The sequence below is a fragment of the Neoarius graeffei genome, chromosome 27 (genome assembly GCF_027579695.1).
Source record: "Neoarius graeffei isolate fNeoGra1 chromosome 27, fNeoGra1.pri, whole genome shotgun sequence".
NCBI classification, from domain to species: domain Eukaryota; kingdom Metazoa; phylum Chordata; class Actinopteri; order Siluriformes; family Ariidae; genus Neoarius; species Neoarius graeffei.
The window spans coordinates 19,862,737-19,886,760 of record NC_083595.1 but is presented as its reverse complement, the minus strand read 5'-3'; the positions used below and the strand labels follow the sequence as shown (position 1 = coordinate 19,886,760).

General features: G+C 40.8%; 1 protein-coding gene across 1 annotated transcript in view; it reads left to right on the top strand.

Annotated features, from left to right (window-relative positions):
* Positions 1-24,024, top strand: part of hoga1 (4-hydroxy-2-oxoglutarate aldolase 1) — a 208,984-nt gene that overhangs the window by 65,835 nt on the left and 119,125 nt on the right. Inside the window, exon 5 of the mRNA XM_060911451.1 lies at positions 19,022-19,118. Within this exon, the coding sequence (XP_060767434.1) occupies positions 19,022-19,118 (97 nt within the window). The remainder of the gene's footprint in view (positions 1-19,021; positions 19,119-24,024) is intronic.

Here is a 24,024-nt window from a genome sequence, read left to right as displayed (position 1 = left end):
GTGGAGTCACTCACAGAGATAATGTTTTGAAAAATGCCATTGTCCTCCACAACAGCTCTCTGGATCTCTTTGAGTCTAATGGCATTATTAGCTGCCATTTCTCACCGGAGCGTTTTATTTTATTTAATTTTCTCTTTTGTTTTTCTTTTTTGTTTTTGTGGAGTTTGATGTTTGTTTTTTGTTTTTGTTTGAGTGTTTTGTCTGCCGGTTGTGGTGTAGCTCTGGACCCAGTTTTGGGCGTCGGTTCCCTCCAGGCCTTGGTTTGCTGTGGGTGATGCCTGTGCTATGGACTGCAGTGAGCTTGTTGCTCATTTTAACATTGGGGTTGTCCAGCGCTCTGTGCGGCGGTGCTTTTGTGCTTTGGTGCGGTGTTCCAAGCGGTTTTGCTCAGTGGCATTGCGGCGGCTGTGGAGACAGTTTGGGACATACCAGCACTCTATGTGGCGGTACTTCTGTGCTCGCTTTGTGGATCCATGGCGCAGTGTTCTGGGTGATGTCGCCCGGCGGTGTCGTGGCAGGCGGTGTGGGACTTGTTTTTGTGTGCCTTTTGGTGGGACTGTGGCTGCTATGCCATTGGAATGACATCCTGACCTTTATTTGGTGGACTTTTCTCCCCCCCCCCCCCATAATTGTAAAGCGACCTTGGGTATTGAGAGTGGTATATAAATTTAACTTACTTACTTGCTTACTTATTTATTTTCTCTTGCCATGTCCACAACACATTGTCATCTGTTGCTTGTGTGTCAAAAGTGAGCGCCTCTCACCAGAATGAGGCAGTGGTATTATTCTGATGATACAAAAGGTGACCGATTATGCAGAGGTCACAAATTCTAGTTTTCACTGCATAGCCAGAGACAATGTCAGAAGTGTCTTCTCTGGGCTAAGGAGAGAAAGAAATGGACTGTTGCTCAGTGGTCCAAAGTCCTCTTTTCAGATGAAAGTACATTGTGCATTTAATTTGGAAATCACGGTTCTAGAGTCTGGAGGAAGAGTGGAGAGGCACAGAATCCAAGGTGTTTGAAGCCCAGTGTGAAGTTTCCACAGTCTGTGATGATTTGGGGTGCCATGTCATCTGCTGGTGTTGGTCCACTGTATTTCATCAAGTCCAAAGTCAACACAGCCATCTACCAGGAGATTTTAGAGCACTTCATGCTTCCATCTGCTGACGAGCTTTTTGGAGATGCTGATTTCCTTTTCCATCAGGACTTAGCACCTACCCACAGTGCCAAAACTACTACCAAATGGTTTGCTGACCATGATATTACTGTGTTTGATTGGCCAGCCAACTTGCCTGACCTGAACCCCATAGAGAATCTATGGGGTATTGTCAAGAGGAAGATGAGAAACACCCGACCCAAAAATACAGATACGCTGAAGGCCACTATCAAAGCAACCTGGGCTTCAATAACACCTCAGCAGTGCCACAGACTGATCACCTCCATGCCACACCGCATTGATACAGTAAGTACAGGAGCCTCAACCAAGTGTTGAGTGTATAAATGAATATACTTTTCAGAAGTTGGACATTTCTGTATTGTAAATCCTTTTTTTGATTGATCTTAGGGAATATTCTAATAATTTGAGATACTGGATTTCTGATTTTCATGAGCTATAAGCCATAATCATCAAAATTAAAACAAAAAAGGCTTTAAATATTTCACTTTACATGTAATGAATATAGAATATATGAAAGTTTACCTTTTTGAATTAAATTATGAAAAAAAAGGAACTTTTTCATGGTATTCTAATTTTTTGAGATGCACTAGTACACTGGTTTCCATGATTATTGGCACCCCTTGTAAAGATTAGTAAAAAGGGTTCGAAAAAAAATCCAACTTTTGGTGAAGTAGTTTTATCTCTCACTGAAAAAATAAGAAAAATCCAACCTTTAATTTAAATTAATTTATTCAGAGAAAAACAAATCCCTCCTCAAGAAATAATTTTCAACAAAAATATGTACCACTATTATTGGCACTCCTGGAAATTATAGTGAACACAATATAACTAAAGTATGTGTCCCATTTAAATTGTACATTTTTGAGCTGACTGGAGTGTGTAGGAATTTTCAAGCTGATTAACTGGGGTACAAATATGAGGTGACAAAGAGGCCAAATTCCTTGGGTCATCCATCAACATGGGAGAGATAAGAGAACACACAAACCAAATGAGGGAGAAGTGTGTTGACATTTGTAAGTCAGGGAATGTTAAAAAAAAAAATAGCTCCTCACATGAAAATGCTCATTTCTACTATAATAATAATAATAATAATAATCTCTTCTTCTTCTTCGGCAGTCCATCGAGGTCGATGATGACTGTTATACTGAGAGGTTTTTATGGCCTGCAAGCCCTCGAGTGGGCTGCAAGGCCAGCACGTGAACTGCAGAGCCGTCCACACGGGTTGCATGTGTGTCCCATTGCAGCGGGGTTGTGTCGTCTGTCATGCGCTCTTTGGTAGTCCTGCTGACACTTTTCCTCTATGCTTTTGATGGATCTCCTCACCGATGTTCTCCACTTTCTTCTGTTGGAGGCAGCTTGCTCCCAGGTGTCAGGGTTGATGTCTGCATTCTTCATGTGTCTCTTTAGTACATCCTTGAAGCGGAGCTTCTGTCCTCCATGCTTCCTCCTTCCTTCGGAGAGCTCTCCATAGAAAACAGCTTTAGGGAGTCTGGTGTCTGGCATGCGTCGTACATGCCCAGCCCAATGAAGCTGTGATGTAACGAGTGCCTCAACACTAGGAGTCTGGGCTCTCCTCAAAACTTCAACATCGGGTATTCTATCTTGCCAGCGTATTCCCAGGATTTGACGCAGGTGCCGCAGTTGTGTTCTGGTGAGTTTCTTGATATGCCTTCGGTAGAGGATCATGCACTCTGTGGAATACAGAAGGGCTGGCAGGATGGCTGCATTGTATACCTTTATTTTGGTCTTCCTTTTGATGTCATGTCTTGACCATAGGCGCTTGTATAGTGAGCCGAAAACTTTGCATGCAGCTTGAATCTGTCTGTCCACTTCCAGGTCTGAGGAGTTAGTGTTGGTGACTGCACTGCCAAGATATACAAAATTCTCTGCTTTGGTTAGTGTCTTCCCACTCACAAGAACATCTGGGCATGGTGGTGGTTCTTCTATGGGAGGTTGGTAAAGAAGTTCTGTTTTGGACACATTGATTGTCAGGCCAAACAAAGTGGAAGTGGTGGCAAAGCGATCCACAATCTCTTGGATTTCTTCAGCATTGGTTGACACCAGAGCAGAGTCGTCAGCATAACGTAGCTCTCTCACACATATTTCTCTTGTCTTGGTAGAGGACTTTAGTCGAGCAAGATTGAAAAGCTTGCCATCAGACCTTGTCCGTATATAGACACCTATGCTGAGGTTGGTTCCCATTGTTTCTAGGACTGCTGCCAGGTAAGGAGTAAAAAGTGTTTGGGCTAGCACACACCCTTGCTTGACGCCATGGTTGATAGTAAATGCATCGCTGATGTCACTGCCGATTGAGCTCTCTTTTTTGCCTGACATGCCTTCATGGAAGTCTTTGATGATTCTCACAATCTTGTCTGGACAGCCATATAATTCCAGGACCTTCCAGACCGTCTCTCTATCCACAGTGTCGAACACCTTAGAGAAATCTACAAAGACGACATACAGGGCTTGTTGCTGTTCAATGGCTTTTTCCTGGAGCTGATGAAGGGTGAAGATCATATCTATAGTTGACCGGCCAGCTCTAAATCCACACTGGCTCTCTGATAGTACCTCCTCTGAGACCTTCTTGATGTGATTTAGGATGATTTTGGCCAGGATCTTGCCAGCTATAGACAGTAAGGAGATGCCACGGTGGTTTCCACAGTCGCTGCGTAGGCCTTTTTTCTTGTAGATGGTAACTATGACCGCATCTTTGAAGTCTTGTGGCACACAAGCATTTACCCAGCATGCATTCTATAAGCGTAGTAGCTCTCTTTTCAGGTTGTGACCCCCTGTCTTCCAGAGTTCTGCTGGGATCCCATCTTGTCCAGGTGCTTTGCCACATCTCGTGGTCTTCAATGCCTTTTCCAGCTCATGCTCAGTGATGGGAGCTGAGAGTTCATCTTGAGTTTCTCTAGGCTGTACCATGTTACAGGCTTGTGGATCTGCAGAGCTTTGCTGGTTGAGGAGGTTAATATTTTAACCAATAATAATAATTTAATAATTTAATCTATAATAATAATAATAATAAAGTGGACACCAAGTGGAACTGTTACAGACTTGGATGGAAAAAGACCCAAGTTTATTTTGCCCCCGTGTACCGTATAGTGAGGAATATGGTAAGAGAGGCAAATAATCCTTAAGGATCACTGTTGATGAATTTCAAGGAAAAGTAAAATCTTAGGGTTTCCAAATCTCCAAAACCACCATCAGATGGTGGTTAAATAATCTCTATGCCAACAGATTATTTGGAAGGTATGCCAGGAAAAAAAAGCTTTTTCTGTCAGTACACCACAAATGTAAGTGCCTGAAGTTTACAAAATGCTACTACAACTTTGACAACAGTGTTCTATGGTCTGATGTAACAAAAAGGGAGCTTTTTGGTGATAAACATTAAAGGTGGATTTGGTGTAAAAAGAAGAATGGCTATAATGAAAAGAACGCGATCCCAGCTCTAAAATATGGTGCAACTTCTGTGATGTTATGGGGCTGTTTTTCCTCCAAAGGCTCTGGAAACCTTGTACATGGCATCATGAAATACCAGGACATTTTAAATAAAAATCTGGCTGCCTCTGCCAGGAAACTAAAACTGGATTGTCAGTGGCTCTTCCAATGGGACAATGATCCAAAGCATATGTCCAAATCAACACAAAAATGGTTAGCTGACCACAGAATCAAGCTTCTGCCATGGCCATCTCAGTACCCTGTCCTGAACTCCATTGAAAACCTGTGGGGTAAGCTGAGGAGGACAGTGCACAAGAGAGGGCTAAGGACCCTGGATGATCTGGGGAGATTCTGTAAAGAGGAATGGTCCCAGATGCCCTGCTCTGTATTCTCCAATCTTAGAAAACATTATAGGAGAAGACTCAGTGCTGTTTTAGTGGCAAAGGGGGGTTGATGTGGGGCGGCCTTGGGCTGAGGTGCCCTTGAACAAGGTACCGAACCCCTGACTGCTCCCCGGGCGCTCTGGTGTGGCTGCCCACTGCTCTGGGTGTGTGTGCGTGTGTTCACTGCTTCAGATGAGTTAAATGCAGAGGATGAATTTCACTGTGCTTGAAATGTGCGTGTGACAAATAAAGGTTTCTTCTGATGATGATGATGATGATGATGATGAATTTGTTTTTCTTTAAATAAATTTTTCAATTAAAGGTTGGATTTTTCTCATATTTTTCAGGGTGAGATGAAGCTGCTTCTCCAAAAGATGGATTTTATTCTAACTCTTTTTACTAATCTTTACAAGGGGTGCCAGTCATCATTGTGGGCACTGTATGTATGTATGTGACCCTCCATTACGAAACCAATCAGAAGTCACAAGTCAAGATTAAGAGAAATGGGGAAATACATTATGTGGGCTAAAATAGTTGAATTTTAGATATTGGCATAATATCAGAATATAATGTCTCCATTTCATGTTTTGAAATAATTTTGCATAAATTCATACCTTATGACCAGGGCTTTGAACCGGTTCAAGGAACGAAAACGAAAACCGGGAACTTTTTCTATTTCACATGGAACAGAAACGAAACCAGAAACTTTATTATTTTTTATGTTCCGGAACAATAAACGCTTATTAAAAATAATGGTAACCGGTTAATACCGGTTTTTATTTCGTTCCTCAAAGTTTCCGTAGCTTACAAATAAAAAAGTCATTCTTCTCCTGCGCAAGTTTCTATGACCCGCTGGGGTTCACTTCCTGTGTGACAGTCGCTGACTGAATGGAGAGAGTGGGAAGGTGGACTACTATCACGTCTCCATGTGATAATAAGTGAATTACTGAGTGTCTGAGCAAAGAAGAGCCTGAACGTTGCAACCTCCCTATTGGCTGTTTGTAAAAATGTATCAATTGTTGCCCTTCCCACGGGAATCATCGCGGACTCGAGAGACGAGACCTGACGAGTTAGTTCGTTGGTAGCAGAATAAAATGTCTGGACACAAATCGGGTTTTCAGAAAAGGAAAGAAAATAAACGGAGGGTCGAAAATACAAAAAAGGAGGCAGAAAATGCAAAACGACTTTTAAGGTAGGACAAATGGTTACTTTTTAAGGCAGCTCGCTGTGGCTGCAGGCCTTCAGTTGTGTCATTGAATGGTTACTTTTCTGAGGCAGCCCGCCGTGGCTGCCTGCAGGCTTATTTATTATAGCCCATTTAGTTAAAATAGTTGATATAAAATGTTTATAGTTATAGTTATGTGATGGTTGTCCTGATTTAGACTGTTTTTTTTTTTGGGGGGGGGGGGGGGGGGTTGCGCGATGTTGCACCCGGGTCCAGATTAGGGCAGAACCGGCCCTGGCTACATTTCAGGTGTAGTTTGTTTTATGTATGTATGTATGTATGTATGTATGTATGTATGTATGTATGTACTTGCATAGATGTGTACTTGGTCTTCCAATATGGCGCCTAACAAAATCTCGCGGCGCGGTGACATCATGCGGTAGCCCTCTATAGGGCCTGACTAGCCTTTGGTAACACACTAAACGAATTATCTTTCATTTTCGGCACTTTTTCTGTTTGTGTAGATGGGAAGGCATACTGAGAATCCAAATCGCCAACATTTGAAATAATAATTGTTTTGAATTATTTCTTGTCTTATTTAATGAAGGTTGTAATAGAATTAGCCTACATTTGGCTTAAGCTGGATGAGACAGAGACATAATTTTATAGCCATTTGTTAAACAGCTGACAGGGAACGTAATTAACCGTTCCGGGAATGAAATTTTTTTGTTCTAACCGGTTCGGGAATGTCTATTTAATGGTGGAACCCCAAACCGGAAACATTAAAATTCCGTTTCTGTTCGGAACGAATCAATAGGAAAAAAATTCTGGTTCAAAGCCCTGCTTATGACCTTTTAAAACATGCTTTTATTGAGATGAGGTATTCTGAAAAATGTCCCTCAGACTTTGTACCACTGATTGTGTGTTTTTGAGGATAACCCATCATGTCTGGTATCAAAATACAGTTTAGATTTCACACTCAATAGATTCAGTATTCATTTTGACATAATTCCCAGGAAAGGAGTTTCTCCCAGATTGAGAGAGCGCATGCACATTCTGTGTGATGTATTTCTTGTTTTTGAGTTGTTTGCGGTGAGTCTTTTTTTTTCTGTGAATGTTGGCGTTAATCACCAATCCTTTTATCTTTTCTACAAATAATTTTCCACTGTCTTTTTTATTATACTTTCACTTTCCATTTTACTACATTTCAAATTTTTTTCAGAAACCGCCAAAGACCTCCCTTGCAAAGACCACAATCGGAGGCCATCCATGTCAGATCTGCTTTAAATTATCAACAGATCTTTGTTTAAAGTATGTAAATCCATTCATCATGGCATACCTTCAGCTTGTTCAGTGTGCTGAGTGCAGGATGTTTAGTCATTCTTCCTCCATCGTTAGTGATGGCTTTATTTGTGATAAGTGTCGATTAGTTAGCTCTCTGATGGAGAAAATTGCAGCTTTAGAGGTGCACATCTAGATTCTAGAGAGGGTTAGCGAGAATGAGAGCAGTGTAGTTTCTGGAGGGGAAAGTCTGGATACCCTAGGTGAAGTTAGCAACTCCCCCAACTCCAGTATTGCTGGGTTTCACATGACGTCACATTCGCCTCATTAGTTATTCAAAACATTAGCTGGTGGTCTACCAAAGCTCAGTTGACAAAGCGTTTGTATGAAGTAGGTGCATTACTCGCATGAAAAATGCCTTACACTTGCATTGTTTTAGGTTGTTTAAATCGATCAGACCATGAAACTGATAAAAGTTTCTTCACGGTTCCCCATTAACTAATAAAAAAGGGTGAATGAACACAGGATTTAACAAAAAGACATTGAGAAAGGTGGCTTTTGAACCTCTCACTGAAATCGAAGGGAGCTGAGTCGAAGCATGCTTGAGTTTGCAGTGATCACTTTGTGAAAGGTTTGTATATGCCTCTCAGCTATGTCTTTTGTGATTTCCAAGTAGTTTTCTTGCTATGTGGTGTTATTTTACGGTGCTTTTTTTCGTCACGAAGTGTTAATGTCCCCAGGTGTTGCTTTGTTTGCTCCTCACAAAGTCCATATGCATGAAGGTCGCGACAAAATTCTTACAGTTACAATGCACCATGATCACTTCTTCATCTTGTTTAACTAAGATCCAGGTCTTTAAAGGGGTTTCTGATGATCTTTGTGAATGATTTACCTGAGATATAAGAATGAACACAAGTGAAAATCAAGCAAACTGTTGTTTGTTTACACTTCAACTTGCAGCGCTTTGTTGTAAAGACACAAACAAAAAGCTTAAAAAAAACAATGCAGGATTCATTCGGCAGCAACTTGATACCGAGGTCCTTTACCCAGCCACATACAACAAAGTTGTAAGCCTCCATACTGTTCCACGCTTTCATCTGTCTGCAACACCAGATAGTTCAAGATGTCGGGGAACTTGACTGAAGGATAGTTTTTGAGATTGTATGACAAATCCTTCTTTCCCAGACTGTAGGGGTCTATTACATTGCACATGGCAATCTTCTGAATATACAGTCAAGCCGGAAAGTCTGCACACCCCTTTCACCTTCTCCATGTTTTATTACATTACAGACTTATTCTACAATAGATTGAATTAATTTTTTGTCACAAAATTCTACACAAAATAGCCCATAATGACAAAGTGAAAGCAGGTCTTTAGACATTTGTGATAATTTATTAAAAATGAGAATGTAAAATATCATATGTACACAAGTGTGCACACCCTTTGATGTGACACCCAAAAGTGAGCTGAGGTGCATTTTCTTTCCACTGATACCGCTTGAGATGTTTCTGCAACTTAATTGGAGTCCACCTGTGGTAAATTCAATTGATTGGACATTATTTGGGATTGCCAACACCTGCCTATAGGGTCCCAAAATTGAAAGTGCATGTCAGAGCAAACTCCAAGCTATGGGGTCAAAGGAGTTATCTGCAGACCTCAGAAACAGGATTGTGTCAAGGCATAGATCTGGAGAAGGGTACAGAAAAATTGCTGCAGCTTTACAGGTCCCAAAGAGCACAGTGGCCACCATCATTCATAAATGGAAGAAGTTTGGAACTACCAAGAATCTTCCTAGATCTGGCTGCCTGGCCAAACTGAGTGATCGGGGATGACGGGCCTTGGACAGGGAGGTGAGCAGGAACCTGAGGGTTACTCTAACAGCGCTCCAGCGTATCCTTGTGGAGATGGGAGAACCTTTCAGAAGATCAACCATCCAATCAGCACTCCACAAATCAGACCTTTATGGTAGAGTGGCCAGATGGAAGCCACTCCTTAGTAAAAGGCACATGACAGCCCACTTGGAGTTTGCCAAAAGGCACCTAGAGGACTCTCAAACCATGAGAAACAAGATTCTCTGGTCTGATGAAACCAAAATGGAACTTTTTGGCTTGAATACCAAGCATCATGTCTGGAGGAAAGCAGACACAGCTCATCACCTGGCTAATGCCATCCCTACAGCAAAGCATGGCGGTGGCAGCATCATGATGTGGGGATGTTTTTCAGCAGCAGGAATGGGGTGACTAGTCCTGATAGAGGGAAAGATGAATGCAGCTAAGTACACTGAGATCCTTGAAGAAAACCTGCTCCAGATTGCTCTGGACCTCAGACTGGGGTGAAGGTTTAACTTCCAACATGACAGTGACCCGAAGCACACAGCCAAGAGAACAAAGGAGTGGTTTTGGAGAAAGTTTGTGAATGTCCTTGAGTGGCCCAGCCAAAGCCCAGACCTGAATCCAATTGAACATCTGTGGAAGGAGCTAAAAATGGCTTTGTACCGATGCTCCCCATCCAACCTGATGGAGCTTGCAAGGATATGCCAAGAGGAATGGGCAAAAATGTCCATGAACAAGTGTGCCAAGGTTGTAGCTTCTTTCCCAAGACGCCTTGAAGCTGTAATTGCTGCCAAAGGTGCATCAACCAAGTATTAGGCTAAGGGTATGTACAGAGATATAACCCCTAAATAACCTATTTTTGTCAGTAAAATAAAATGGCATATTTTCTGAAAACCTGCTTTCACTTTGTCATTATGGGCTATTTTATGGAGAATTTTGTGACAAAAAAATGAACTCAATCTATTGTAGAATAAGTCTGTAATGTAATAAAATGTGAAGGTGAAAGGGGTGTGCAGACTTTCTGGCTTGACTATATCTAAAGTGACCAGTGGCTTCTAGATGATGAGCATGCTCTGATAAGTTATCACTAGTTGTTTGCACTACAGCAGCCCTTTAGACCACCAGCTATTTCACTTCTGGTAAAACCGCTAAGAAAAGTCATGTGACTGAAACCCAGCAATTAGAGCTGGGTTAGAATTATGAACAGTTCTAAATACCAGTCAATTTTGGCCCAAAACCTTCAGGTGTCTGCTAGAAGGCTGAAGATTAAGAGGAATTTCATCTTTCAGCATGACAATGACCCCAAAAAAAGTTTTGGAATGGCCCAGCCAGAACCCAGACCTAAATCCAATTGAAAATCTGTGGGGTGACCTGAAGAGGGCTGTGCACAAGAGATGCCCTCACAATCTGACCGATTTGGAGCGCTTTTGCAAGGAAGCGTGGGAAAATATTGCCTAGCCTAGATATGGCAGGCTGATAGACTCCTACCCAAAAAGACTGAATGCTGTAATTAAATCAAAAGGTGCTTCAACAAAGTATTAGTTTAAGGGTGTGCACACTTATGCAACCAGCTTATTGTACATTTTTTATTATTTGTTTTTCCACCAAACAGATTTGTTTGTTTCTCGATTACATTGTACATGTTATAGGTCACATTAAAGGTGGGAAAAGTTTTGAAATTATTTATCATGGTCTCGGTTTTTTTTACATCAGAAAAACCTATGATTTTAACGGGGTGTGTGCACTTTTTATATCCACTGTATATACCCTGGTATATACAGTGGATATAAAAAGTGATCAACAACTGAGTTATCAACTTTGATTGGATCACTGTCAGCCCCCACAGAACTTGATCAGGCAACTGAATGCTTAGTCAATGTTATGCTATACTTTACATAGCTCCACTTAAAATAAAAATGATTAGAGAGAAAAAATTAGCACCCTAATAGAACAATTACACTAGCACTTAAAAACAGATCACTCCAAAATAAATGTAAATGGCATCAAACAAAATTGGTAGTATTCAAATTAGCATGGAAAGAGAGCCTTCTCAAGAATAAGAAAGAAAGAAAGAAAGAAAGAAAGAAAGAAAGAACAACTTTATTCATCACACACTTGTGAAATTTCCTCTCTGCATTTAACCCATCTGAAAAAAGCTCTGAGTGCTGCTAGATCAATGTATCTCTCCACCCTAATAGAGGATAACAAAAATAATCCGAGATTCCTATTCAACAGTGAAGCAAAATTTACTCAGAAAAAGACCACTATAGAGCCATGCACATCTGCAATATGTAGTTGCAAAGACTTCATAAATGTTTTCAATAATAAGATTGAAAATATCTGACGAAAAAATTCAAACTACTAATTTAAGGCCAGATAATTTACTTAACCCTGTAGTTAACAATATAACTATATTGGATCAGCAATTGGAATGTTTTACTCCCCTTAGAGAAATCAAACTAATTTAATTAATTTCCACAACAAAATCTTCTACTTGTGTACTAGATCCTTTACCTGCACGACTCTTCAAACACCAGAAGCAATTGAACCTCTTCTAAAAATAATCAGTTCTTCCCTTAGAATTGGCTATGTACCCAAATACTTTTAAAATAGCAGTTATCAAACCCCTGATTAAAAAAAAAAAACCTGACCTCAACTGCTGTCAGCTGTCCAATTATAGGCCAATATCAAACCTCTCCTTTATCTTCAAGATCCAAGAAAAAGCTGTGGCAAAGCACTGATGCTCATATCTTACATAGGAATAGTATCCATTAAATGTATTAATCAGGATTTAGACCTCATTGTAGCACAAAGACAGCACTTGTTAAAGTAGTAAACAACCTACTGTTGGCATCTGATCAGGGCTGTGTCTCCCTGCTTGGATTGCTTGATCTTAGTGCAGCCTTTGACACCACTGATCATTCCATTTATCTGTATAGACTAGAAAATGTTGTGGGAGTTAAGGGAATGGCCATCTCCTGGCTCAGGTCTTATTTAACTGATCGCTATCATTTTGTTGATGTAAATGTTTTTTTTTTCTATACATACTGAGGTAAAGTTTGGTGTTCCACAAGGTTCTGTCTTAGGCCCATTGCTTTTTTCTTGATATATGGTACATCTGGGTGATATTATTTGTAAGCATGGTATAAGTTTCCACAGTTATGCTGACATTTCTGCAAAGCCAGATGAGAGACACCAGCTTAATAAATTGAGGAATGTATCAAGGACAGTGGATGCTTATTAACTTCCTTCTATTTAACTCTGATAAGACCGAAGTACTTGTACTAGGACCACATGCAGCTAGAAGTAAGTTTTCTGATCACACAGTAACTCTGGATGGCCTTTCTGCTTCTTCACATGCAGCAGTAAAAGACCTCGGTGTGATCATTGACTCCAGTCTTTCATTTGAAACTCATATTGATAATATTACCCACATTGCTTTCTTTCATCTCAAAAATATTGCTAAGATAAGAAATGTAATGTTGTGACATGATGCAGAAAAATTAGGTCATGCTTTTGTTACCTTTAGGTTGGATTACTGTAATGCCTTACTGTCTGGATGTTCCATTAAATGCATAAACAAGCTCCAGTTAGTTCCGAATGCAGCAGCAAGAGTCCTTACGAGAAGATATGACCACATCACCCCTATCTTATCCACATTGCATTGGTTCCCAATCAAATTTCGTATTGATTATAAAATACTACTATTGACCTTTAAAGCCCTGAATGGTCTTGCACCACAGTAACTGAGCAAACATCTGGTCCTTTATGACCTGCCATACTGACTTGGATCAAAAGATACAGGCTATTTGTTGGGACCTCATATAATGAAGGCTACATCAGGAGGCAGGACCTTTTCTTACAAAGCCTCACAGTTATGAAACAGCTTTCCAAGTAGTGTTCGGGACTCAGACACAGTCTCAGCATTTAGGTCTAGGCTGAAAACATATCTGTTTAGTCAAGCCTTTAGTTAATAGTGTTTATGAGGTAAAGGAGTAGATCTGGAGGGTCCTCAGACAGAGTTTTTTGGTAAACTGGGATGTATGGATGCTGTCAGTCCCCCACTTGCTTGCTCACTCGAGTTTGTTGATGGTGTAGTGGCTGGCTGCTTTATGTCCCACGGCTCCCTCATGCCTGTGTTACCTTCTGGCTCTCCCCTTTTAGTTATGCTGTCATAGTTAGTTTTGCCGGACTCCCTGCTTGCAGTCAGCGCAAAATGTATACTGTTCCTACTTATTCAGGTGATATTGGGCATACCTAACAACCTGTGTCCCCCCCCGTCTGTCCCTCTGAGTTACACGTCAATCCTAAGATCGAGATGCTGACCTCTTCTGCTCCTCAGACCTGCCTGATCCATCCTGATGCCCTATGTCTGGTTGGAGTCTCATCACATTGCTCCTATGGAGGACGACCCCATATGGACAGTTGAAAGTCACACTTGGAAGATGCTCTGGACACTTACAATAATGCTCTTATGGCTGAGGACTACAGTTGACTTGCTAACTTTAGGACTGCAGTTGTCATGAACAGTTTTACACTCAAGTTTCCATCGATTGAAGAGTTATAACATCAACGAAACTGACTTCATGTTAAAACTGTTAATGTTGTCTGTTGTCATCCAAATGAGGATGGTTCCTCTCAAGGTTTCGTCATCTGAGGGAGTTTTTCCTTGCCACCATCGCTACAGGCTTGCTCATTGGGGATAGATTAGGGATAAAATTAGCTTATGTTTAAAGTCATTCAAATTCTGTAAAGCTGCTTTGTGAGAATGTCTATTGTTAAAAGCACGATAGAAATAAACTTGACTTGACTTAATTGGTGCTGCAAGATGCTCAGTAAAACTTACCAGCTAATTTCCTTATAAAACTGCACAAATCGTACTCGAGATCACAATTTTTTTTAAAGCAAAGGGTTGTCACAACAAATATTAATTTGGTTGCATTTATTACAGTTTAGTTCTCCATATAGTACTTTTTATATGTAGAAAATTATAAATTCATCATGTTTGAGGGCATATTTACTGAAGAGCATATATATATTGTGTGTGTGTGATATAAAATTTATTTATTTCTATCCACATTCACTGGATATGAGCAATTGCATGCTCTGAATGGCTACACTTCTCCAAAGCTATCAGCTCACATACTATAAATAGAGAAAAACAAAATGGTGGAGCATGTTGCTGAACCAACTGAGGATGAAATAAAAACTCTCCTCGAAAACAAAATCCCAAACAATACAAAAAAAAAAGCAAGAAAACATGGAATAAAAGTATTTGATAGTAAGAATGTTATCTTTTTATTTTTCAAGAATTATTATAGCATTTTTCACAAATTGCTACCGTCATTTCGCCAGTTTGTTTACATTCTAAGCAGAAATCATTTTGTCGGACGTTTTGTACAAAGTTTTAATTTATTGAATTTGCAAAAAATAAAAATGCTCTGTTTCACAAAATCCAGTGAATGTGGATAGAATAAAACCGTTCGTGCACTCAATCTCGTCATACATGGCTTATCGCATATATATATATATATATATATATATATATATATATATACACACACACACACACACACACACACATTACACACACTCACATTCACACACAGTGGTGTGAAAAAGTGTTTGCCCCTTCCTGATTTCTTATCTTTTTGCATGTTTGTCACACTTAAATGTTTCAGATCATCAAACAAATTTAAATATTAGACAAAGATAACACAAGTAAACACAAAATGCAGTTTTTAAATGAAGGTTTTTTTATTAAGGGAAAAAAAATCTAAACCTACATGACCCTGTGTGAAAAAGTGATTGCCCCCTCAACCTAATAACTGGATGGGCCACCCTTAGCAGCAATAACTGCAATCAAGCATTTGTGATAACTGGTAGTGAGTCTTTTATTTACAGCACTGTGGAGGAATTTTGGCCCACTCATCTTTGCAGAATTGTTGTAATTCAGCCACATTGGAGGGTTTTCGAACATGAACTGCCTTTTTAAGGTCATGCCACAGCATCTCAATCGGATTCAGGTCAGGACTTTGACTAGGTCACTCAAGTCTTCATTTTGTTTTTCTTAAGCAATTCAGAGGTGGACTTGCTGGTGTGTTTTGGATCATTGTCCTGCTGCAGAACCCAAGTGCGCTTCAGCTTGAGGTCATGAACAGATGGCTGGACATTCTCCTTCAGGATTTTTTGGTAGACAGCAGAATTCATGGTTCCATTTACCACAGCAAGTCTTCCAGGTCCTAAAGCAGCAAAACAGCCCCAGACCATCACACTACCACCACCATATTTTACTGTTGGTATGATGTTTCTTTTCTGAAATGCTGTGTTACTTTTACGTCAGATGTAATGGGACATACACCTTCCAAAAAGTTCAACTTTTGTCTCGTCAGTCCACAGAGTATTTCCCCAAAAGTCTTGGGGATCATCAAGATGTTTTCTGGCAAAACTGAGACGAGCCTTTATGTTCTTTTTGCTCCGTAGTGGTTTTCATCTTGGAACTTTGCCATGCAGGCCATTTTTGCCTGGTCTCTTTCTTATGGTGGAGTCATGAACACTGACCTTAACTGAGGCAAGTGAGGCCTGCAGTTCTTTGAATGTTGTTGTGGGGCCTTTTGTGACCTCTTGGATGAGTCGTTGCTGTGCTCTTGGGGTAATTTTGGTCGGCCAGCCACTCCTGGGAAGGTTCACCACTGTTCCATGTTGTCGCCATTTGTGGATAATGGCTCTCACTGTGGTTTACTGGAGTCCCAAAGCTTTAGAAATGGCTTTATAACCTTTTCCAGACTGATAGATCTCAATTACTTTGTTTCTCATTTGTTCCTGAATTTCTTTGGATCGCAGCATGATGTCTAGCTTTTGAGGATCTTTTGGTCTACTTCACTTTGTCAGGCAGGTCCTATTTAAGTGATTTCTTGATTGAGAACAGGTGTGGCAGTAATCAGGCCTGAGTGTGGCTAGAGAAATTGAACTCAGCTTTCCAAAGATGTGATAAACCACAGTTAAAGTAATTTATGTTTTAACGGGGGCGGCGATCACTTTTTCACACAGGGTCATGTAGGTTTGGATTTTTTTTCCCTTAATAATAAAAACCTTCATTTAAAAACTGAATTTTGTGTTTACTTGTGTTATCTTTGTCTAATATTTAAATTTGTTTGATGATCTGAAACATTTAATTGTGACAAACATGCAAAAAAATAAGAAATCAGGAAGGGGGCAAACACTTTTTCACACCACTGTGTGTGTGTGTGTGTGTGTGTGTGTGTGTGTGTATAAACACAGTACTGTGCAAGTCTTCGCCACATTTAATGAGATGCTGTTAAATCAAAGATGCCTTCAAAAATAATTAAATTAAATTTTTCTAGATTAAAAAAAAATACCATAAAGATCAGTAAGCAGTAATGCATGAAAAAAGTCAGTGGTTGGTGTGATGACCTTTTGTTTAAAAAAAAATATATATATATATATAATATACCACTGAAAAGTGGTCTGTTTAATATGCTGCTATCTTAACTGACAAACAGACATTTTTCTGTAACATTTAATTTTGTGCTGGAAAACTAATGTTTGGAAAATCTAAAGTGTTTTTTGACTGGTTCCATTATGTAGAAATCATAAAAGTCTAGAACAAAGTTAGTTTGTACAAAAAAAAAAGGTTATTATTGTGCCTAAGGCTTTTGCACAATACTGTGTGTGATATATATATATTAGTGCTGTCAAAAATGTTGCATTATTAACGCGTTAACTTGACTCAATTTTAACGGCGATAATTTTTTTATCGCGAGATTAACGCTCTGTGACATGATGCCACGCCCCGCACAGCCAGAGTCCTCTGCCCTCCCCCGAAGAGCCACGGTGCTCGGCTTAAGTTTCGTTTTCCCATCGGCGGCTCCAGCCCCACTTTGCAGTGACTGTGACAAGACGTGTTATGCTCTGCAATAAAAATAAAAAAAAACATTGGTACAACCAGTGTTCGAACTATGCCGATATTTTCGGGGGGTCCCTTTTTTTTCCCTTGGGGGTGCTTGCGCTTGTCTCAGAGCGTGGATCTCCATCGTGCGCTCACTTCAGATATGCAAATGCTTCCCGTTACACACGATTGCTATGTCAATAAACATCATTTTGCCAATAGAGCGCTTCGAGATCAGCGCGAACCCGGCGGCGGCCATATTGGAAGTCAAATGTCGCTGTGTCAGCGCATTGTTGTTGCTCAGCGAAGCAAAATGCCGAATACGTGTGTCATTGTTGGCTGTAGTAGCCGGGGGTAAAAGGGTGGCAAAAGCTTCCACAGACTCCCTAAAGTCGTGACAAACCCGGGAATTGCAGCACAGGAGAAAAGCGAGCGGAGGAGACGACAGTGGCTGGCTGCCATTAACTGATCAAATTTAGGACAACTTGACTGTATCCGGATTTGTTCTGATCTCTTTGTGATAGGTAGGTTAAATTGTCTTGAATTTCATAGTTACTAAAATAAATGTGATACAAACTATTATCTTTTCTATGTACTTTCAGCAATAATTAATGGATATATTTGTCACATTAGGTAGCTTATGTCTACTGCAGTGCATTGTTGCATCAAATGGCATTTAAGATCTAGGCCTAGTAATGTTTATGTACACATGCTGTTAGTACAAGTTACATACTAGGCCTACATTTTATTCACTGACTAAAATAATTGATAATTATGCGGCAACAAGCTGGGGTCAGCTTTCCATTCCTTCTCACTAACAGTGTACGGATCTACGTTCCCAATGAAACGTACCTTCTCAGCATAACACTCCCGTGCCTGCTTATCCAAACTTTCACAGTAGTGCTCCATCACTTCAGATGTCTAAATTCTTAAAAAAATCAAAGCTTCTAAGCCCTCTAACGCGGAAACGAATCTGTGAATGTTTAATCTATGATGTGTACTCTATGAGCGCTCTGGAGCGAGTGACTTCCAAGATGGCTGCGCCGACCGCATGGTTACTATTTTTAGCATCATCTCGGAGCACTCTATATTTTAGAGACCCCCCAACATTTCCCAAATCATGTTTTCAAGGGATCTCATGTCTGTTTCAGGGGATCTCGGATCCCCTGAGTACCCCCGTAGTTCGAACGGTGAGCAAGCCCATTCACTTTTTATACTGATAAGAGAATTACAATGGTTTCTCATGTGACAAAAATGTACGATTAAATTGCGATTAATCGCGAGTTAACTATGACAGTCGCGACATTAATCGCGATTAAATATTTTAATCGCTTGACAGCACTTATATGTATGTGACAGATTAAATGGTACTGTTGCTTGCTGGTTTTTGTGTGTTGAACATGATGGTGAACAGGTTGAAACCGTCCTGTAAATCATCTTGCAGATATGATGTATGTTTTGTGAATAAATGGTTTCTACCATTTAAGTGTTAACATAATTTTGACTACCCCTGTATATATGCACACACTCACCATCCACTTTATTAGGAACATCTGTACCACTAAACACTCATCATCATGGACATAAAAGTCATGGCAATATTGGTCTTTCACTAATTTCTTTCAAACTGTTCATTTTCTGTACAACATACATCTTGCAGAGAAAAAAGCAAGAATTTGGTGCACAAGTTTTAATTTATTTTGGGACTTCTTGTTGTAAGACATGCAATATATTGTAATACATTATTTTGAAATATAATCAAATATATTAAGATAAATCATGTAAATCCATAAAGAATTATTTCCTTTACTTTCTTTTTTCCCTGATGGATAGATTACAAGAATAAGTCTGATTGTGTACAAAACCAGATCAGAAGATTTCCAGGTGTTGGCGGGATCAGCTGGGTTCCTCATGGCTGCTTATTCCGTAGGTAAGGACTCTTGTCTCTAGTCAGGTACACACAGTTATTTGCATTTAAGTGAATCATACTACAGTGGGATCTGAGAGTACGTTGAAAATCTGGAATTTATATTTCATTTGAAATTGGAAATCAACAGAAGCTTTTAGAATTTTGCAATATTTAAAACAAAGAAAATACATTTCAATATCTTGCAAATTTAGTATTCCATATTATACACTACTTCTAGGTTGAAAGTTAAATGCAAGTTAAAACCAGATATAAACAATATCCCAAAACACTGCCACCTTCTCTAGGCCCGAACTCTTTTACAATGGACTGAGGCATCCTTCATGCAGTAGAACCACTGGAGCGGGGTGTGGTTGGAACAGAGAATGAAAGGGTGTCCCAGCAGGTAGTATCAGAGAGTGAGGACCACTCATTTAATGGCCAGGCAATCCTACTTGATTGTGCTGTATTTACTGTCCCTCATGGACAGCTTGTGGCTGATGTACAGCATGGGGCACTCCTCCTTCTCCACTACCTGGGACAAAATGGCCCCCAGTCCTCTGTCTGACACATCAGTCTGCAAGACAAAAGGGAGAGAGAATCCAGGTGAATGCAACAGTGGGCCCCCTCACAAAACCACTTTAACCTAAGCAAAAGCCCATTCCCACAGATTTGGTCCACCCTTGGGGCACGCTTCTTCGTGAAGTTAGTCATCGGGCTGGTGAGGTCCAAAAAATTAGGTACAAACCTCCTGTAATAGCCAGTCAGCCCCAGGACCTGCCTCACACCCTTTGGTCTTGGATCTCAGGCGGGCTGCAATCGCTGCAATCTTATCATTTTGGGGGCGCGCATACCCATGGCCCAAATGGAAGCCCAGATACTGTACTTCCACCTGCTTAATTGCACACTTGCTTGGATTTGGACAGCCCTCAGATGTTGTCAGTGCTGCTGCCAAACATAACTATAAATAATGATGTCATCTAAATAGGCAGCGGCAGATGAACTGTGTGGGCGAAGGAATCTGTCTATGAGACACTGAAACGTTGCTGGGGCTCCAAACAACCTAAAGGGAAAAGTGACAAACTGTATAACCTAAATGGAGTGGAAAATGCCTCTTTTTTTTTCCCTCAGTACATTGGAATCAAGGGTATCTCCTAATATCCCTTAGTTAAATCTGGTGTTGAATAAAAGCAAGCCACACCTAAATGATCGAGCAGTTCATCGATGCAAGGCATCAGACGTGTCCAATTTAGACACCGTGTTGACTTTTCTAAAGTCTTCACAGAACCAGACTGACTCCTGTGAAGGACGGCCCCATGAGGACAGTTGAGGGTTATACCTGTTAAAACAATATTATAGTCAGGCTGTCTGTTGTTGCCCAAATGAGGATGGGTTCCCTTTTGAGTCTGGTTCCTCTCAAGGTTTCTTCCTCATGTTGTCTGAGGGAGTTTTTCCTTGCCACCGTCGCCACAGGCTTGCTCATTGGGGATAGATTAGGGATAAAATTAGCTCATGTTTTAAGTCGTTCAAATTCTGTAAAGCTGCTTTGTGACAATGTTTATTGTTAAAAGCACTGTACAAATAAACTTGATTGATTGATTGATTGACCTATTGGTTTTGAGAACCAAAACTACCTGGCTGTTGCAATCACTGTGTGACTCCTCAATTACCCCCATGTTGAGCATAGCCTTGAGTTCATCTGGAACTACTTTTTTTTCTTTTGTGTGTGTGTGTTCAGGGAGCTGATATGGGCAGCTGCATGCCACCACCCCTGGAGAAGTCTCAATGTGGTACTCAATGAGGTTAGTGTGACCAGGCAGAGATGAAAACACATTGGAGATTTTCTCCTGGAATGTGGAGCATTGTGTTTCCACCTGTTCTGTCTGGGACAGTGACAGGTGGTTTCCACAGGGGATCAGGGTGAATTGGGCCACACTTTTTAGACTTGCTTCTGGTCCCAGCTCCACCCTCTCAGGAACCACTGTCACCAGAGCCACAAGAACCTCCTCTCTCCACAGTTTCAATTGATTGAGATGGTAAAACTGAAATGCATCACTTCTGTCCATTGGCCTGACCTCATGTTCAACTTCTCCTACTTGCAGTGTGACACTGGTACGAATCGATTTAATCCCAAACAATTTGTATAGTTTGTGAAGTGTGTGCGACATAAAAGTTGTGCACTGATCAGTCAAGACCGCTTATGGAATCCTGCCTGAGGACAAAAAGCAGAAGAGTGCTTCCACAACATTGCATGCAGAAATGTTGCATGGGACACTGCTTCTGGGTAACAGAAAGTGACCCTTGTGCAGATCAATCTAATGGCCCAACAGGATCCATATTAATTCTTTCAAAAGGGATCTCGATCAATAGTAAAGGGTGCAATGGCACTTTTGGGGTGGATGGTGGATTCACCAGCTGATATTTACAACATGCCACGTGCCACCTGCGAACCTGTGTGTGTGTGTGTGTGTGTGTGTGTGTGTGTGTGTGTGTGTGTGTGTGTATATATATATATATACACACACACACACACACACACACACGCGCATACATACAGTGGTGCTTGGTTTGTGAACCCTTTAGACTTTTCTGTATTTCTACATAAATATGACCTAAAGCATCATCAGATTTTCACACAAGACGTAAAAGTAGATGAAGAGAACCCAGTTAAACAAATGAGACAAAAATATTATACTTGGTCATTTATTTACTGATGAAAATGATCCAATATTACATATCTGTGAGTGGCAAAAGTATGTGAACCTTTGCTTTCAGTATCTGGTGTGAACCCCCTGTGCAGCAATAACTGCAACTAAATGTTTCTGGTAACTGTTGATCAGTCCTGCACACTGGCTTGGAGGAATTTTAGCCCATTCCCCCATACAGAACAACTTCAACTCAGGGATGTTGGTAGGTTTCCTCAAATGAACTGCTCGCTTCAGGTCCTTCCACAACATTTCGATTGGATTAAGATCAGGACTTTGACTTGGCCATTCCAAAACATTAACTTCATTCTTCTTTAACCATTCTTTGGTAGAACGACTTGTGTGCTTAGGGTCGTTTTCTTGCTGCATGACCCACCTTCTCTTGAGATTCAGTTCATGGACAGATGTCCTGACATTCTGCTTTAGAATTCATTGGTATAATTCAGAATTCATTGTTCCATCAATGATGACGAGCCATCCTGGCACAGATTCAGCAAAACAGGCCCAAACCATGATACTACCACCACCATGTTTCACAGATGGGATAAGGTTCTTATGCTGGAATGCAGTGTTTTCCTTTCTCCAAACATAACGCTTCTCATTTAAACCAAAAAAGTTCTATTTTGGTCTCATCCGTCCACAAAACATTTTTCCAGTAGCCTTCGGGCTTGTCCATGTGACCTTTCGCAAACTGCAGTTGAGCAGCAATGTTCATTTTGGAGAGCAGTGGCTTTCTCCTTGCAACCCTGCCATGCACACCATTATTGTTCAGTGCTCTTCTGGTGGTGGACTCATGAACATTAACATTAGCCAATGTGAGAGAGGCCTTCAGTTACTGAGAAGTTACCCTGGGGTCCTTTGTGATCTCGCCGACTATTACACGTCTTGCTCTTGGTGTGAACTTTGTTGGTTGACCACTCCTGGGGAGGGTAACAATGGTCTTGAATTTTTTCCATTAGTACACAATCTGTCTGACTGTGGATTGGTGGAGTCCAAACTCTTTAGAGATGGTTTTGTAACCTTTTCCAGCCTGATGAGCACAGGGATGAGAATTTTCCGTGGATCTGCGGAATTCTGAGTTTTTCCTGCTGAAAATGTCATTTTTGTGAAACGTGTAAATCCGTTGAGAAAATTTCGGGGGGTAGGGGTCGGCGCGAGGCGAGGCTTGTGGTGGCACAAGCAGGCAGGACTGACCGACCGACCACCAGCATCTTTTGGCAACACTCATCGCAAAATTAGTTGCAGCTGTGATAATGGAAATCGTCATTGCTTTCTTCAATATTTATGGTAACGACAGCTCACGACGATTTCCGGCAACGTTTTGGTGCTAGTTTCATCTCACTTCTACAATTCACGGAGAAATAAGCTACACATACACGGTTTTGATCACTTCTTAAGTTCTAGTTATTTTGGTTAGTTTTCAAAGTTACTTCGCCAATATGGCGAAAGTTTTGGACCGCAAAAATGAGGATCGTGCCAGGGAAATCGATAAATCGAACGGGATAAAGAACTGTTTCCGATGGGCATGGCTCGATAGTAGCATTACCATGCAGATAGGGACAGAAACTGTGATGACGTGCCTGACAGAACATATCCGAAAAGTGGACGTGCTGGGAAAGGTTCTGTGTATTCTGTGCTCAGATATGATCAATTATGGAAACAGAGGAGCTAGAAACATCCAGGAGCACATCAAAACAAAAAAGCACAAAGGTACATTTTACTTAAATTGTCAAAGATAGAGTCAGGAGGAATCTAATATATCGTTACGGTTACCTCCATTATCGCTCACGATATATATGTGTCATGGAGTGAGCCATGACGTTCACGCACACACACCTTCACACACACCTCTCACGCAAGCGCATAGGCAGCAATCTGCCGGCAACGTTCAAACATCTTGGCTGACCTGTCGCTGTGAGTTGCACTTCATTTCCATTACTGTTTTCTGTATGGGTATTACTGGTTTTCAAGCATTTCATACTCCACCGTTGGCCATAGTTTCTAACGAGAGCAGCATTTGTTGCGAGTGCAGGGAAAGGCCTACCGGCATTCTAGTAACATTTGTTTGGCTCCACTCATATGTAAAACGCATCACACATTTCTAAGCATTTTCATCTCCCATCTGTTAAGCATTGTCTATGGTCTAGGAAACATGTACAAACCGGTTATTTCTAACGTCAAGTTTATTTAGTTCTAGCATTTTTATAACACAAAATAAACTCATC